This window comes from Urocitellus parryii, chromosome X (genome assembly GCF_045843805.1).
Source record: "Urocitellus parryii isolate mUroPar1 chromosome X, mUroPar1.hap1, whole genome shotgun sequence".
Classification (NCBI taxonomy): domain Eukaryota; kingdom Metazoa; phylum Chordata; class Mammalia; order Rodentia; family Sciuridae; genus Urocitellus; species Urocitellus parryii.
In genome coordinates this window covers 89,838,580-89,856,074 of record NC_135547.1, presented here as the reverse complement: position 1 = coordinate 89,856,074, position 17,495 = coordinate 89,838,580, and the positions used below count along the sequence as shown (strand labels likewise).

The following is a 17,495-nucleotide window of genomic DNA, read 5'->3' as shown; positions in this document are numbered from 1 at the left end:
CAGGTTACATTCCTACTAATGGGACATGAGAATTCCCATTTCAATGTAACATTATGGTGCATTAGTCTGCTTAATTATACCTTTTCTGGCAAGTACATACAGGTGTCTCAGTGTAGCTTAAATTTTCATTTCCCGAGTGCTAATAAGATTGAATACATTGCAATGTATCTGAGTGCCAAGGACAAGTACATTTTCTTCTGTTCATAGGTCACTTGGTTCTCATTTTTAAGGAAGTACCTACTCACTTCTCTTGTCTGCTCTTTTGTGTTGTGTATTTCTTACAGATAGGACAGTGGTTGTTCTCTTCATGAATATTGCAGGTGATCTCCCTTAATGGCTTGCCTTTTCACTGTTACCCTTTCAATCTTGTAACACTCCAAGTCTCTCCTTTTATGAGTGCTTTTCATGTCTTGATTTAGAATTTGTCACCTAGACTTATGAACACATTTTCTATATTATTGTTTTATTTTGCTGAATCCAGTCTGATGTTGCCCCCAAAGAGGCAGCATGTGCTGGGATGTGGCTCAGTAGCAGAGTGCTTGCTTAGCATGTGCAAGGAAGGGGGTTCAATGTTCAGCACCACAAAAAAAAAAAAGGCAGCAGGGGAATTCCTACAAGGGGAGTGCCCCAATTGTCTTGCTATGGGGCCTGTTGGGATTGTAATGAAAGAAGCACTAAAAAGCCAGATGATCATTCCTGAGCATCTATTAAAACTTACAGAGTGGGCTTCAGCATCATGACAATGAGAGACAGGGATGTCCTACCTAGCTTGATTTGTCTGCAGTGAGGGGGACATGAGGATTTAAGGATTTGGGCCACCACCTAAACCAGTTTGTCAGTGCCTGGGAATGTTCAAGGCACCAGTTTGGGCTCAAACCTGCAGGGAAATACCTACAGCTGTCTGGGTCACAGAGTAGTCAAGACACAGAAAGGGGAGGGGTGATTAGGTGACCCTACAGTTATTTTATGGACACTTTATTGTGTCACTTTTTACATTAGATTTATATTTTACCTGCATGTATTAGGGGATAAATTTCATTTTCCCCCATATAGATATCTAATAATCCATTTACATTTATTGAAAAGATCATACTCTTGGGCTGGGGTTGTTGTTCAGAGGTAGAGTGCTCAGCTAGCATGCATGAGGCCCTGGGTTCCATCCTCAGCACCACATAAAAATAAAATAAAGGTGTTGTGTCCACTTACAATTAAAAAAATTAAATATTAAAAAAAGAAAAGATCATACTCTCTCCATTGTTTTGCTATGCCAACTGTCATAAGTCAGCTGTCTGTACATGTTTGGATTCTTTTTTTTCCCACCAGACTGTCTATCCTTGTGCTAATATTGCATCATCTTAAATACTCTATTGCCAGATGTGGTAGTGCATGCCTGTAATCTCAGTGGCTCAGGAGGCTGAGGCAGGAGGATCTCAAGTTCACAGCTAGCCTCAGCAACTTAGCAAGGCCTTAACCAACTTAATGAGACTATCTCAAAATAAAGAAAAGGGGCTGGGGATGTAGCTCATTGGTTAAGCTACATTCCTGGTGCCAAATCCCTAGTACAAAAACAAACAAAAAACCCTCTATTTCTTAATGGAATAGTTTTGCTCTCATGATTTGTGATTTTCATACAGTAGATCACTAACTTGATATGAAGTAGATATTGTGTATTGTCATCATGAGGACTGGGGAACCCAATTAGAAGTTCTCCTGTGTTCTTGTCACCTGGTGGTCAGCATTTTAGAATAAAAGGAATGTGCCATTACAGGGACTAGTGACATTTGAGGATGTGGCTGTGGATTTCACTCAGGAGGAGTGGCAGTACCTGAACCCTCTGCAGAGGACCTTATACCGAGATGTGATGCTAGAGACCTACAGCAACCTGGTCTCCATGGGTAAGAATGGCTTCCTCTGGTAATTTTGCTGTTTATGATTACTGCATCAAATGAAGGACATTTTGTTTCTCAATTTCCCACTTTTCTTTCCTGAAAAGGTATTTGAGAACTAAAAATCCAGGTTAAATGGTTTGACATTACCATTATGTCAAGCAACAGGTTCCCTTGTGCTGTCACCAAACTGAAACTTCTTTTGTCTTGGCTCTGAAGAATTATACCAAGAAGCTATCTGTCATTTGTCATTAACAGGGCAACAGGTTTGTAAACCAGACCTCATCCTCAAGTTGGAGGTGGAAGAGCTATGCCCAGCAGAAGACAGAATTCCAATTTGGAGCTTTCCAGGTAAATAAGATTGACTAAGGCTCTGAGTACGAGGCCCTAGCCTATAAATTCTCATGAAAGGGCTTCCAAGAATGTCCTAGGATAAAATTGTGACCATTTGATGCTGTTGGATGGGGATAGGAACACCACAGATATAAGATTGATAGCCCTAACCCTGTCCCCACACGCCACATTGCTCTTGTTAAGTTGGTACTCCCCAGCAAGTTTCTGCACAATTCCTTTTATATGTAAGTATCTTTTAAATGCTGTCACTCCCTGGCACTACCTTTTCTATGATACTCACGCATCACTGACTTATCTGCCAGGCCCACATTAGTCACAGGACTGGATACTAATGCTAATTCCATATTGGATTCTCCAGTTCATACTTCTTGTTTGACTTAGGTATTTCCTGTCAGACTTGATATTCTAAAGTATCTTGATTTTTTTTTTGTGGTATTTAGGGTTTGAACCAAGGGTTTTGTGCATGCTAGATAAGTGCTTTACCACTGAGCTCCTTGATTATCTGTTTGTTAAAATAATAAGATATAATTCACTATTACAAAATTTAGCCTTTTCAAATGTTCAGTGGTTTTTAGTATATTCAGAATTGTTCAACCATCACTAGTAATGCTAGAACATTTTCATTGTCTCTAAAAAAAAACCCTTTTCTTTCTTTTTTCATGTGTGGTACATGGGGATTGAACCCCAGGGCCTTGTGCATGTGAGGCAAGCACTCTACCAACTGAGCTATATCCTCAGCCCATGAAACCCCTATTCTTAACACTTACTCTCCATTCCCTCTTTTCCCCATTTGCTGGTAACCTCTAATCTACTTTCTGCCTCTATGGTTTTGCCTACTCTGGATATTTCATATAAATGGAATCATATAAAATATGGCCTTTTATGTCTGGTTTCTTTCATGTGACCTGTTTTTAAGGTTCATTCACATTACAGCATGAACCAGCACTTTATTTTTTACACAAGAATAATATTCCATTGTATGTATGGACCACATTATTTATTCATTTGTTGAACATTTTTGTGGTTTCTACTTTTTGGCTATTATGAAAAATGCTTGTAACATTTATTTGCACGTTTTTTTTTTGTGGTGTCGTATGTTCTCATTTGAGCAGATACATAGCAATGGAACTGTTGTACCCTGTGATAATTTTATGTTTGCCCATTAGCTTTAATATTCACTGATGATTCTTGCCTGAAGCAGTTATTAATGTTTATTTTTTTCACTATTACCATCCATTACTGTCATTATTCATTTTTGTGTTCAAACTGTGCTCAGTTTGGCTAGCAGAATTCTTTTCAGGGTAGTTCCCCTGTCCTTTCCCCATGTTCCTATCATTCTTGGAGCACTTGCTTACATTCTAGCACAAATACACATTCTACATCACCTTTCTGTTTTAAACCTGGAATCAGCAACTTCTGCAAGGATCTTTTGTTCCTCTTAATGGGATTGGTACTTAAAAATCTGCACCGGGAGCTGGGTGTGCTTATAGTTATTCATTCTCTTACCTATAGATTCCCCTTCATCTCTTTCCATTTGTTGTTTTAAGCAACTAGGTGATTTGTCCTTTAGTATTATGGATTCTGGATTTTTCTGTTAAATACCCCATGGTGGTATTTGACATAATCTACTCTCCCCAGTTATTCCTTTCAGTTGGTAGATCTAGAAGCTGGATCATATTTGGAAGATTTAAAAATTTCTGCTAGGAGGCATGTTATGCATGGTTATCTGTAACTACCAGTTATTGGTGATTACTGCTTAGACCCATTAGTTCATTAATGGCTGCAAAATGGTGATGTTTTCATTCTGTCATTTTCTTGATGGAATGCTTATATAGAGATTTTGCCCTGCATATATTATTTGTATACCACGAGCTACATATTATACAGAAAAGATGGGCTAAGTGACTTTTTTTAAGTTTGAAATGAGTTGATTTTATAGCTTAATTCAAAGGTAAACAATAATTTGCCCTTTTTAATGTATCATTCTCAGACTTAAGGATTTAAATATTTTTATTTCTTAATCAATTGCCTTATTATCCTTATTAGGAGTCAAAACTATCCTGTGTTTGGCTGGTAGAAACTCTTTCAACTTGGCCCCCAAGCCTTTGGTATTGTCCTTCCTTTCTGGTGCTACAAGTTCATGGCTCATTCTGTATATTCCCTGTTTCTGATTTGGAATTGACCATTTCCTCTAGGGAGCCCTGGATCTTTTTAGTTTTTAATATCACAGCATGGATGTTAGGGAATCATTTCTAGGCCCTTTCACTGACAGAGTTAAGAACTATTTATAAGTTTTTTTAAAAGAAAAAATACCTCATATATTCAAAAATGATACTTCCAAATGAAATTCTGGACTTAAAATTTTAATTTATTCATTTTATATCTGATGGTTACTATTGTAGTATTAGTCTGAGACTGTTGTATGTGTATACTGAGTCAAATTAATTCATGTTGATGAACTGAGAATCAAGACATTTCTGTCTGGTCTTTAGGAAAGGCAGACAAAAAGGATGTTTACTGTTATTAGGAATTATTTTATATTGTTTTTCTTTAAGATTCTATAAAACATTTAAAAATATTTACTTAGTTCCAAGGTCAAATCTAGAAAACACAGTATATTCAGAGTAATCTAGCTTCTTTCTTCATCTTACGTCCTCCCTTCCTCCTTCCATTTCCTTTAGTGAAATTTAAAGGATTAACCTTCCATCATTTTTAACAATATGAGCATATATTAATATACATTCATATTCATTTCTTTCCTTAAAAAATGGTAGCATACTGGGCTGGGGATGTGGCTCAAGCAGTAGTGCGCTCGCCTGGCATGTGTGTAGCTTGGGTTCGATCCTCAGCACCACATACAAAGAAAGATGTTGTGTCTGCTGAAAACTAAAAAATAAATATTAAATATTTTTTTCTCTCTCTTTAAAAAAATGGTAGCATACTATGTAGTTTTGTCTACCTTCTTTTTCACACATTCAGGAACATGATAAATATATAAAGATACTCCTTATTTCTTTGTATAGTAATGTAATGGCTCTTTATAATCACAACAGTTGTCAGGCTATTTTTTTTTTTTTTTTGGTACCAGAGATTGAACTCAAGGGCACTCGACCACTGACCCACATCCCAAGCCCTGTTTTCTATTTTATTTAGAGACAGGGTCTCACTGAGTTGCTTAGTGCCTTGCTTTTGCTGAGGCTGGCTTTGAACTTGGGATCCTCCTGCCTCAGCCCCCCAGCCGCTGGGATTACAGGCATGTGCCACCGTGCCCGGCTGGAGTAAAACTTTTAAAACAGTTCCTTTGTGCAGTGCAAGATTTCACATGTAATTGGATCCTTCCATTATTCATTTGAGTAGGTACTGTTACAATTTGTAATAGGTGGAAAAGTGATAGAAATAGATTAGGTCACTTGCCTAAGGCCACTCATTAAGTGAAAGTCTGAGCTAGGATTTGTTCATTGACTAGAGAGCTTATTACTATCAGGGATAAGAAGCGAGGCTTAACATGCAGAGTTAAGTTGGCAGGAAAATAGGCCAGCTCTCAAGGAAGTTAGAGGAGACTTCCCATCTCAAATCTCCATGTTCAGAAAGCTCAAGGGCGAGGGAAGCTCTTATAAGAGGAGGCAAAGAAAAAGGCAGGAAATGTATATAAGCAGATTGTTAGCTATAGAACCTGTCAGTCTCAACTTCCTTGGCATCTTTCCTCTGTGGGAGGAAGTTCAGAAGTTAAAATAGTTTGTAGCTGTTTTAACAGCTATTTCAGGGGGCTGTTTCAGCTAGGTGTGGTGGCACATGCCTGCAATCCCAGGTGCTGGAAGCTGAGGTAGGAGGATCAAGAGTTCAAAGCTAGCCTCAGCAATAATAAGGCGCTGAGCAACTCAGTGAGACCCTGTCTCTAAATGAAATACAAAATAGGGCTGGGGATATTGCTCCGTGGTCGAGTGCCCCTGAGTTCAATCCCCAGTACCCTGCCAAAGGGGGAGGATATTTGAATTCCTGCAGGCAGAGCAAGTTATCAGGAAGTTTCCCTTAATTTTAGAAGGAGTCTATTTCAAATCTCCCATTAAGTTCATCCCCTTAATCTTGAGAGAATTGGGGCTCCATGCCATCTGGCTGGCAGTCCATTGTTGGATTGGTGTGCAAATCACATCAAGGGACTTGAACATAAGGAGTTAGATGCTTATTTCTGAAATAGTCTGAAATATTTAATAGTTCTACTTGGGGGAAGGGCTTTAGTGTTAGCTCACATAAGAGTGTAAGAACTCCCTTTCCATAACCTCCCCCATTTATTTTTGGTAGGGTTTGACAAGTAGCTCCATGTGATCTACCCGCCCCCTGCCACCATCTCTGAACAATTTTCTCTGAAGACACTGTGGATTACTTGCAAAGCATCTTTGTCCCACGCTGCAGAAGCCTTGTCTCATTTGATCTGAGTGGTCTCATGTAGGAGGGGAAATGACAGTTTATGAGTCAGTGTCACAAGACCCCTTTTTGCCAATTTTAAGCAATGGAAGGTTTTTGGAAAGATTAGCTCTTAGGCTGGAAAAATACCAAACATTAATAATCCAGTTTATATAATTTGGACTAATAAACACAATTTCTTTAGTTCTAAAATTTTTATCCAATCAAAGAAAACCAACTTGTCTGTAGAAAAACAAAAGCAGTCCAGTCAGATCTGCACTGAAAAATGCCTATTAGATAGTTTTACTTATCTAAATAAAGGATAATCATTATCTAGGTAAAATTTAACATTACATTTCATAACATCTCTAGAATTTAGATACATTCCATAGAATCCTAGGAATGTTGAATACAGTCTACAAGAATTCATGTCATTATTTCAAAATACATATATGTTAAAATGTTATTTGCAAAATAATTCACAATGTGAACAGTACAACTGAAAAATTAAAATAATCAGAAGTCATACTTACCCTGTATCAAAATATTCAACCTTAAATTTGTCTTAAAATGAAGGATGAATAAAGCAGGATTGCCCCTTATCAACTTTAGAGATCATGGCTCACTATGACTACAGGCAATCTATAAGGTGTTATTAGAGTACTTAGCAAAATAATTTAGTTTTATTTATAACATGTAAAGATATCATGATTTATAACATCCCATCATTATAAAAATACTAGTTCATTTAAGCAAGAAGAGACTGGGAGCCAGGCAAAGTGGTGCATGCCTATAATCTCAGTGGCTCAGGAGGCTGAGGCAGGAGGATGGCAAGTTCAAAGCCAGCTTCAGCAACTTAATGAGGCCCTAAGCAAATTAGCAAAACTCTGTCTCAAAATAAAAATAATACAAAGGGATGGGGATGTGGCTCAGTGGTTACGTGTCCCTGGGTTCAATTTCTGGTATGAAAAACAAAACAACAGCAATAACAAAAAACTCAACTAGGAAAAAAAGATTTGATTAAACTCAAATTCTTGTAAGACTTAATTTTTTTTTCTTTTAAGCAGTCAGAAATCTAACAAAATCAGCTGAAAACCTTGGAAATTATCCAAGATTATTTGGATATTTGTTCTTTAAGCCAGTTCTTTGTAAACTTTGCTAAGAGTGGACTATTATTCTAAGAAATACTTGAAGTTCCTCTAGAATTTAAATATTAATCAAGCAAACAAGAAAGTGAACAATATTTTAAAAAAATTTTTCATATCAAATATTCTCATTTGTAACAAAATAGGTGTGCTCTGACTGCTGGTACTATCTAATAGAGTACAAGTTTTCATCTAGTGAACATTACTTTGGAAAAAATAGCAGACATTTTAATCTAATATTCATTTTGTTTTTGTTTTGTTTTGAGTACCAGGGATGAGCCCAGGGGTGCTTAGCCACTAAGCTATATCCCCAGCCCTTTTTACATTTTATTTAGAGATAGGGTCTCCCACTGACCACCCCATCCCAGCCATAGGGCCTTGCTTGATGCTGAGGTTAGCTTTGAACTCATAATCCTCCTGCTTCAGTCTCATGAGCCATTGGGATTACAGGCATGCGCCACTTCATCCAGATATTTATTGTTTTAAAAATCTTGTAACTGATAGAAGATATATACATCAAACCTAAAACATCTTCCAAGCTAAAATTCTGACTTAGAAAGTAAAATTATTATCCTGTGTCTTTAGATAATTAATAGTGGAGAAAATAAAATACATTCAAAATAATGGAGATCCTGAAGAAAAGAGGTATGATGACATATTAGAAATATAGATCTACATTTATTGTTATATCTTTTTAATAAAAATTTCTGTAACATTTAATAATACAAACTAGATTTTCAACATAAAATATGGTGTAAAATCCACTTCACAGCTTTGAGGGACACTTTTGAAGAAGGCAGTAAAAAAAAATCTTGCTGATGAGAACTATAAAACCCCGGCAATTTGTACAGAAAATACAGAAACACAAATGGAAATTACCTGAGGTATTCTATATGCAACACCATACAAACTCATTTTTTACTCTAGGTTAGTGAAGAGACTAATGTTAGTTCAGAGAATTGTAAACAGGCTTTTAGTCTGTTTTTACTGAGGCTAATTAACATCAGTTTTATTTTTAATAATCTTGAATTTAGGGCCTGGATACCAACATGAATCTTTAGGAGGAAGTTGTAAAAAGAAACTGAAAAGAGACAAACAGGTTTTAAAAGCAAATGTCTAAAAACTGATAAACATTAAATGTTTCATATCCAATATAAATAATATAATAAATTATGGAAATGTATATAACATTTAGGTTACTGAATGAAGGTACAGACAGACCAATAGTTAATTTTTAAGACTACTGCTAAAGGGCTGTGGAAGAGTGCTTGCCTAGTATGAGTAAAGCACTGGGTTCAATCCTTAGCACAGCATAAAAATAAACAATTAAAATAAAGACATCCTGTTCATCTACAACTAGGAAGAAGCTTTTTAAGGAGTGCTGCTAAAATTTATGATCAATTTACAACAACAAATATTCCATGATTTATAAACACCCGTGATTTATTTATCCTTATAAAATGATATTATTCCAGAAATTAGAAACCATGCATAGATAATTAGCATTTTAAGTCATGTGTTACCAAATAAAGTTAAATTCCTTAATTTTAAGAATTCTGTCAATATATTTTTATTTAAAATTATTTATGCTTAATTTTAAACCTTTTAGGTCTCTGTTCAAACTCTATCTAGATATTTTTAATGCTTAGGCTCACTTGTGAAGTTTCAAATCTATTGAACAATATTTTAGATAAACCATGGATATCATACAGAGATAAAGGGGTTCCATATTTAGCAAAAGCAAACAAAATTTCTGAGGTATGAAAACCCTAAGATTTCAAATTCTTAATTCAGGGTTTCCTTATAAAAAGAAAACTATTTAAAAAGCTGCATTTTAAAAGAATTCAATCTAAGCAAAGGATAGGAAAATAGCATAGCTCATTTATTACAAAGAAGCAGATAAGCTCTTCCAGTTTTTGTCGGAGTGTTGACATTAGGTCACATAAACATTTTTGGTCAATCATCACTTCTACTTAGAAAAGCTTTCATTAATGGATTTACAGCAAAACAAAGGATTAATAAAAAAACCTTAGGCAAATATCCCAACTGATTAGGAGGCCAGAAAAAAAATGATTTATCAGATTTTAAAGACATCTATGTTAGTTAGCTTTTTGTCACTGTGACTTAAATACTTGTCAGTAACAACTTTTATTTTGGTTCACAGTTTCATGGTCAGTCCACTCCATGCTCTGGGCGATGTGAGGCAGAACTTTTTGGCAGAAGGGGCCAGCCAGAGGAAAGCTGTTTGGCTCATGGCAGCTAGGAAGCAGAGAGAGCAAGGGGATGAGGCTTCAGGGAAGATAAACTCTTCCAGGGCATACCCCCACTGACCACCCCATCCCAGCCACACACCATCTGCCCACAGTTTCCAAGCAATTGGTCCATTCAAATGCTCTCAGCTGTGAGCCTCTGTAAAAAGCGAAAGCAAGTTACATATGACTAATATATAATGTCAGAGTAAACATTCTCAAGCCTGCATCTCCAAATGTTTCTAAATTTATTCTACAAACAAGTTCCAAAGGCTTTTGAATCACATGGTCATGTTACTTACAGCAACAACCCCAGTTTTTGGTATGCACTTCTGTGTTAGGTTTTCATTGCTATAACCAAAATACCTGGCTCATAGTATCAGAGGTTCAGTTCATAGTGGACTGACTCCATTGCTCTGGGACCATGATGAGGCATGGTTGAAGAGATTGGTTTAGGAATACTGCTCTTCTCATGATGGCCAGAATACAGAGAGAGCAAAGGAAGGGGCTTAAGGGAAGATGAACTCTTCCAGGGCATGCCCTCACTAATGCACCCACTCCAGCCATGCCCTGCTTTCCCATGGTTACCAGGAAGTTAGTCCATTCAAATTAGGATGGACTGATCAGGTTACAGCTATTCTAATCTAAACATTTCTTCTCTGAATATTCCTGCATTAACAGAGGACCTTTTGGAAGACAACTCATATCCAAATCTTAACAAAAGCCTTACTATCAATAAGTTCAAATTAACTTGTCACAGATTTACTAAAGTGTGAATCAAAAGAATTTGGGGTAACTTATAGGTTATAAATTATGTTACTTATCTATAAGCCACTTCAGTACCATGCAAATAAATAATATATAAGCAGGTGCACACAAGAAAATCTCAAAATTTAAAATTTATATTTGCCATTTTAAAAGTCTGACTGTTATCTGATATAGCTTTAAGCAGTCTGCAAATCTTAATTTTGCATTTTCAGTTGAGGCCAGGTAGAAAATTTACATCTCAAAGACTCAGACCAACAAACTGGAATAACCAATTTCTTACTGGGGTGGAGGGACCCTTAGATAAAATTAAAAAAACCTTTAATCAAAACAAAAATTTATAACTTAAGCATGCAGAATTTTAAAAAGTAAACTCATGAGTTCAAATTAAAGTGGATCTTTTTTTTGGGTGGGGGTACCAGGGATTGAATTCTGGGCACTAGACCAATGAGCCACATCCCCAGCTCTACTTTGTATTTAGAGACAGGGTCTCATCGAGTTGCTTAGCACCTTGCTTCTGCTGAGGCTGGCTTTGAACTTGCGATCCTCCTGCCTCAGCTTCTCCAGCTGCTGGGATTACAGGCATGTGCACCATACCCGGTTTGGATAGATTTTGATAGAGGCTTATCTGGTGAATGATACAAGGAGCTTGGGAAATGTTTTGGGTCAGTAAAGTGTACTTGGAAAAAAGCTCCTAAACACCTAGGGGTGAATGGGGCAGTTAAAGGTACAGATGTTCTTGCTGTCTAGGGGTGCTGGGTTCATTGTCTCCATTCAGCAAAGAACAGGACACAGAAGAAGCAAGCAAGAAGTGGAGGAGACAGAGATACAGATAGACTTCTCTGAAGAAAAGTGGCCCCAGAACTGGGAATCTGGTGGGGGAGTTTTGGCCAGTTCTTTTTATGGTCTCTCGAATTTCCTCCTTTCCCTGTCTCTTCCTTTATCCATGCACTCCTCACTATTTCTGATTACTGCCCCCTCTGTCCACATGTCTGCTTTATTTTTTTTCTTTTGGATCTCCTGCTTAGGAACATGATTACAGAAGTATTTGTCTGAATGGATCCCCCACTTGTGTCCAGGAGCACTTTTGTCAAGCAGGAAGTTGATCTCATTGGAAGACTCTCTTCCTGCTCTTTTGTTCTGGCCCTGCCCCCAGTCTTCTCACTTACCATATTGCTCTGGCTGCCTATGCCCTTCTACACATCCCTCAAGGTGATCAGGACCTTCGTTATATGCACCTTCCAAAAGAGCTGCCCATAATTCCTTCCAACCCAGGAATTGTATATGTTCTTCTGAAATGGAATTCCCTATTTTAGTAGATTAATATGTTGCTGCAGACATCAGTGTTAGCCTGTTAAGCCAATCACCAAGTAACCAATATATAAAACAGTTACATTAACTCAGCATGCATTTTTAGATATATAAGCAATGCTATAATCTTTTTCCAAACCAAAACCCAACCTAAAAGAGCTCTCCAAACAAACCAATAGAATTGCTGGGAAATTTTCATCCTTCAAATTTAACCTCGTCAACCAATACCCTGCAACCAAATGGCTTATCTAAGCGTCAACACAAAATGACCCACTCAAGGTCCAAAGACTCAAAGAGCGAAAATAAAATTCTCCGTGTGCACCCTGATGAGGACAACCAGTGGGAACCTGGCATTTGCCAAACTAACCTTTTTTCCCTTACCAACAAATAATTTTTAGTGCTTGAGGCTATAGCAAGATATATGGGAGAATGTGAGTTGGGGGGGTTGTGGGGGGCATGAATCCCAGGATATAAAAGTGTCTCTAGATGGCTTCTGGGATTTTCCTTGAAATTCGAGCTCCCTCCTCCTTTTGGATCCTTATGGATCACTGCAAGCTTGAGCTATGTTGCTCAAGGGATGATCCTTGCTGGCAGTTCACTGCTCCACAAATGCTTAGAGTCATGCTGGCGAGTAAATAGCCAACACTGAAGGAAGAGACATTTTCTATCTCAAATCTCCATTTTCAGAAAACTCAAGGGTAAGGAAAGCTTTTATAAGAGGCAAAGTGGGACAAAAGGCAGGAAACATACATCTGCAGATTTAGTTAGCCAGAGAATCTGACATCAGCTGGAGGGAGTTTTTATTTTCTGTATGAGGAAGTTCAGAAGTTATAACAATTTGGAGCTTTAATATCAAAGGAGACTGTTTTGAATCTTGGAGACAAACAAGTTATCAGGAAGTTGCCTTTAATTTCAGAGGAAATCTGTTTTTGTTAACACTTTTGTTTTTATTTATTTATTTTTATGTGGTGCTGAAGATCGAACCCAGTGCCTCATGCTTGCTAGCCAAGGGCTCCACCACTGAGCCACAACCCCAGCCCCTCAGAGAAAGTCTGTTTTAAGCCCATGATGGCATTCTGCTTCTGAACGCATAAGGAGGTTCAGATGCTGCAGACCTTGGGTGAAGCTTGGGTCCTTGTGAGTACATTTTACAAAGGGCTCTTCTGTGATTTTGTATTAATCCCTGGCTAAAAACTAGTGCTTTGCTATCCAAAGAAAGGAAGTCATAGGAAGGAGAACCACAGCTACATGAACCATTTTAAAATCCATGACTATTATGACAAAGTGTTAGGATTATGGAATCTGAGCAGTAATATGAGCAGTTATAGTACTCTTTCAACTTTTTTCCATGCTTGAAAATTTTCATGTTTTTTGGGAAAAGTGTAAAGAAAAAAGTACGTTACAAAACATGATTTAAAAATATATAGGTATGCAAAAATCACCATATTTTAGTGATTTCAAGATACCACTAATGTTAATACACATGACTAAGAAAGAAATATTGCCAGTAATTAATTATTGCTTGCAAGCTTGGGTTATCTGAGTTTAGACACGTTAAAATATGAAATACTGTGCATCTTGCAGTTGATGAAATATGAAAATATAGGCAAAGCTTTGCAGTTTTAACTACCTAAATGAGTGGTAAAGATAACCAAATACATTAGAAATTATTAAAAATTTACGTTATATAGAAGAATCGGAGTAAAATTTTTGAAAAGACAGAATTGCCTCTTGAAAGTTATCTAGATTCTGAATATAGCAAAATATGGAGGACAGCAGGGTTATGTGGGTATGGAATATGAGGATTTGGCATTAATAGTAAGTATTTTAAGAGGCAGTAGCTCACACAGGAGTAGAGATAATTGTGTTGAAGGACTGTGAATACAAGCTTGGATGGATATACTGGCAAACCCATATTGGGCAGTGATTTTTTAGAGTTTTGTTTTTTTTTTCAGGCTAATTATTCAAGATTTTTCTGTCATTCACTGAGAATGTGAATTCGGTGTTGTTGTAAGACTTGAGTCTAGGAATTGCACTGTTGCATTTCTTCCTAGGTGGAAACAGGATAAGTCAGGTATAGTCCACATGACCATAATGTCCCCAGAGCTGATGTAAAAGTTGAGGCAAGAAACTGAGGTATCAGGGTTAAGATGGATATTGGCAACAAAAAAGATAGTAGGTGGAAGTTTAGTAAAAGATTTTTTCCTAGGCTAGGGACTTTGCTAAAATGAGGTAAGAGTGTCATATAGCAGGGTATTTCTAAAGAAGGTCCATTCCCTAATTTCAGAGTATCAAGATGATTTATTGTACTTCTTTCTAGAAGTCTGCCAAGTTGGTGAAAAGATTGAGAGCCAGCATCAGGATGACCAAGATCAATGTCTCTTGATGCAAGTTGGATTCCCTGACAAGAAAATAATGACTACCAAGAATGGCCATGACTGTAATGAATTTGGAAACACTCTTCATCTGAGTACAAGCCTTGGTATTCCAATACAAAGAACTCATAAACTTGAAACATTTGGAAATGATATGGTAGATAATGTAGACTTATTTAGAAGTGCTGTGGAAAAGAAACATGATAATAGGCGTGCAAAATTATTCTTCCATACCGAGTTTGAGAAATCAAATCCTGTAGTGAAGCCCTATGGATATAAAGAATGCGGGAAAGTCCTCAGGCGAAAGAAAGGTCTTAGTCTTCATCAGAGAATTAAAAATGGAGAGAAACCATTTGAATGTACTGCATGTCGGAAAACCTTCAGCAAGAAGTCACACCTCATTGTCCACTGGAGGACTCATACAGGGGAGAAACCATTTGCATGCACCGAATGTGGAAAAGCTTTTAGCCAGAAATCTCAGCTAATTATACACCTCAGAACTCATACAGGAGAGAGACCCTTTGAGTGTCCTGAGTGTGGGAAAGCCTTCAGAGAAAAGTCAACTGTCATTATACATTACAGGACTCATACAGGAGAGAAACCTTATGAATGCAATGAATGTGGAAAAGCCTTCACTCAGAAGTCAAACCTTATTGTTCATCAGAAAACCCACACAGGGGAGAAAACCTATGAATGCACTAAATGTGGGGAATCTTTCATCCAGAAGCTTGATCTGATTATACACCACAGCACTCACACAGGGAAAAAACCCCATGAATGCCATGAATGCAAGAAAACATTCAGTGACAAGTCCACCCTCATTACGCACCAGAGAACTCACACAGGAGAGAAGCCCCATAAATGTACGGAATGTGGGAAGTCTTTCAATGAGAAGTCGACTCTCATTGTACATCAGAGGACACATACAGGAGAGAAGCCCTATGAATGTGACGTGTGTGGAAAAACCTTTACCCAAAAGTCAAATCTGGGTGTGCATCAGAGAACTCACTCTGGAGAGAAACCCTTTGAGTGTAATGAATGTGAGAAAGCCTTCTCCCAGAAGTCCTATCTCATGCTACATCAGAGAGGTCACACAGGGGAAAAGCCCTATGAATGCAATGAATGTGAAAAGGCATTTTCCCAGAAGTCCTATCTCATTATACACCAACGAACTCATACAGAAGAAAAACCCTATAAATGTAATGAGTGTGGCAAAGCCTTTCGAGAAAAGTCAAAGCTCATTATACACCAAAGAATTCATACAGGAGAAAAACCCTATGAATGTCCTGTATGTTGGAAAGCTTTTAGCCAGAAGTCCCAGCTCATAATCCATCAGCGAACACACACAGGAGAGAAACCCTATGCATGCACAGAGTGCGGCAAAGCCTTCAGGGAAAAGTCAACATTCACTGTCCATCAAAGGACTCACACTGGAGAGAAGCCCTATAAGTGTACAGAGTGTGGGAAAGCCTTTACCCAAAAATCCAACCTTATTGTACATCAGAGAACCCATACAGGAAAAAAGGCCCACGGGAGAGGCCAGACCCGGAAGTCAAAGCTCACGGCACACTAAGGAGTAAAGTGAGTGTCTGTTAGGTACCCCAAAGGAAAGTTGTGTCAATTTAATATTTTAAATGTACTTCTGACTTCTGGTTTAAACACAGGGAGTAAAGATGGCCTTTCTTCTTTTCGTCTCATTTTTCACCCAAGAGCAACAGGAGAAAAAGAAGCAAAAGTGTGAGCTCCATATGTGTTAAAATTAGGAGACAACTGCTACCAGAGGCCTCCAGAGGCAGAGGAAACCAAGACCCAGTGCAGGGCCACAGATGAGAGGCAGCATGGGTTAGGACTCTTAGCAGAGGGTCGCGATACACTCCAAGGTACAGCACCACAGGCAGCTGTAACCATGGTAACAGAGTTCATGAGCAGGTAGGAGGCTTCCTAGACTATTTGGTATCTGAGGAGAAACAGGCAGGGGCCTCAACAAGGAGATACTCAGACAAGCCTTATTTACAGAAAGTAGCCTGTACTGATAGGAGGAATAGTTGTGGGCACCTTGGAGAAAAGAAGGGACTTTTCCTTGTGAAGAACCTGTAGTATCTTCTGTTTAGTAACTTGGGAAAAGTAAAGGGAAAAAACTAACAAATGTATGTGTGGAGCTCATTTGTTAGAAAAACTGATCTTCCTAGAATATACTCCTGGTATCTTCCCAACATGAACCTCCAGCGAATAGCAAGTCCAGGAAAAACTTTTCATTCAAAGAGAATATTTCCCAGAAAATCAAAACCACAAATGTTTTCCAAGACATCAACTCAACTTCAAGATTGTCAAAATGATGAACACACAGAGGTGTTTGTTGATGCACTGTTTGTGAAAATATTGGAAGCTGTCCAAATGAAATCCCCAGATTCTGCTTCCCGAAATTGTGATGTATTTGTACAACAGATTCCTAAGTAGAAAAAAAATGATAAAGAAACTTGGATATCATTTATGTTACTGATGTGGAGCAACCTCCAAATTATTAGGGAAGAAAAGCAAGGTGCAGCATAGTATGTCACGATGTGTATATAAAGAGGGAAAATGGTAAGTACATAATTGTATATACACAAACCATTTCTGAAAAGAGATACAAGATGCTGATAACCTTGATTCCCTTGGGGAAGGGGCAGTGGGTGCTGAGGGCAGGGAACTGGGAGGGAGATAGCTGTGTATCCTTTCATAGTTTTAGAAAACTGTATTATGTGGATGTACTGCCTTTTCAATGAACAAATAAAATTTTAAAAAGCATAATTTTGTTCTGTTGTAATGAAGTTGGAGTTAAGACATAGCTTATTGACATTTAATATCGATAAGCTCAATGTGGAATTTCTTTTTGTGACATTGCAGGTGAAACCTAGGGCCACAAGCATGATGTGACAAGTGCTCTAACTGATTTATGCTCCCAGCCGTGAAATTCAGTTGTTTTGAGTGGATAAACAGAATAATCAGACAGAACAATATTAAATTCCT

The 17,495-nt window shown here is 37.8% G+C and overlaps 1 protein-coding gene across 6 annotated transcripts in view; it reads left to right on the top strand.

Moving 5' to 3' along the window:
• Positions 1-17,253, top strand: part of Znf182 (zinc finger protein 182) — a 36,228-nt gene extending 18,975 nt beyond the window's left edge. For 5 of the 6 annotated variants that reach the window (XM_077794040.1, XM_077794042.1, XM_077794039.1 and 2 more), the window contains 3 exons: positions 1,769-1,895; positions 2,145-2,237; positions 14,432-17,253. In XM_077794040.1, coding sequence (XP_077650166.1) covers positions 1,769-1,895; positions 2,145-2,237; positions 14,432-16,059 — 1,848 coding nt within the window. In that variant the 3' untranslated portion in view covers positions 16,060-17,253. Of the gene's footprint in view, positions 1-1,768; positions 1,896-2,144; positions 2,238-13,171; positions 13,249-14,431 lie in introns of those variants that run through there. The other variant, XM_077794044.1, reaches the window with a different exon arrangement.
• The last annotated feature ends 242 nt before the right edge of the window (positions 17,254-17,495 follow it).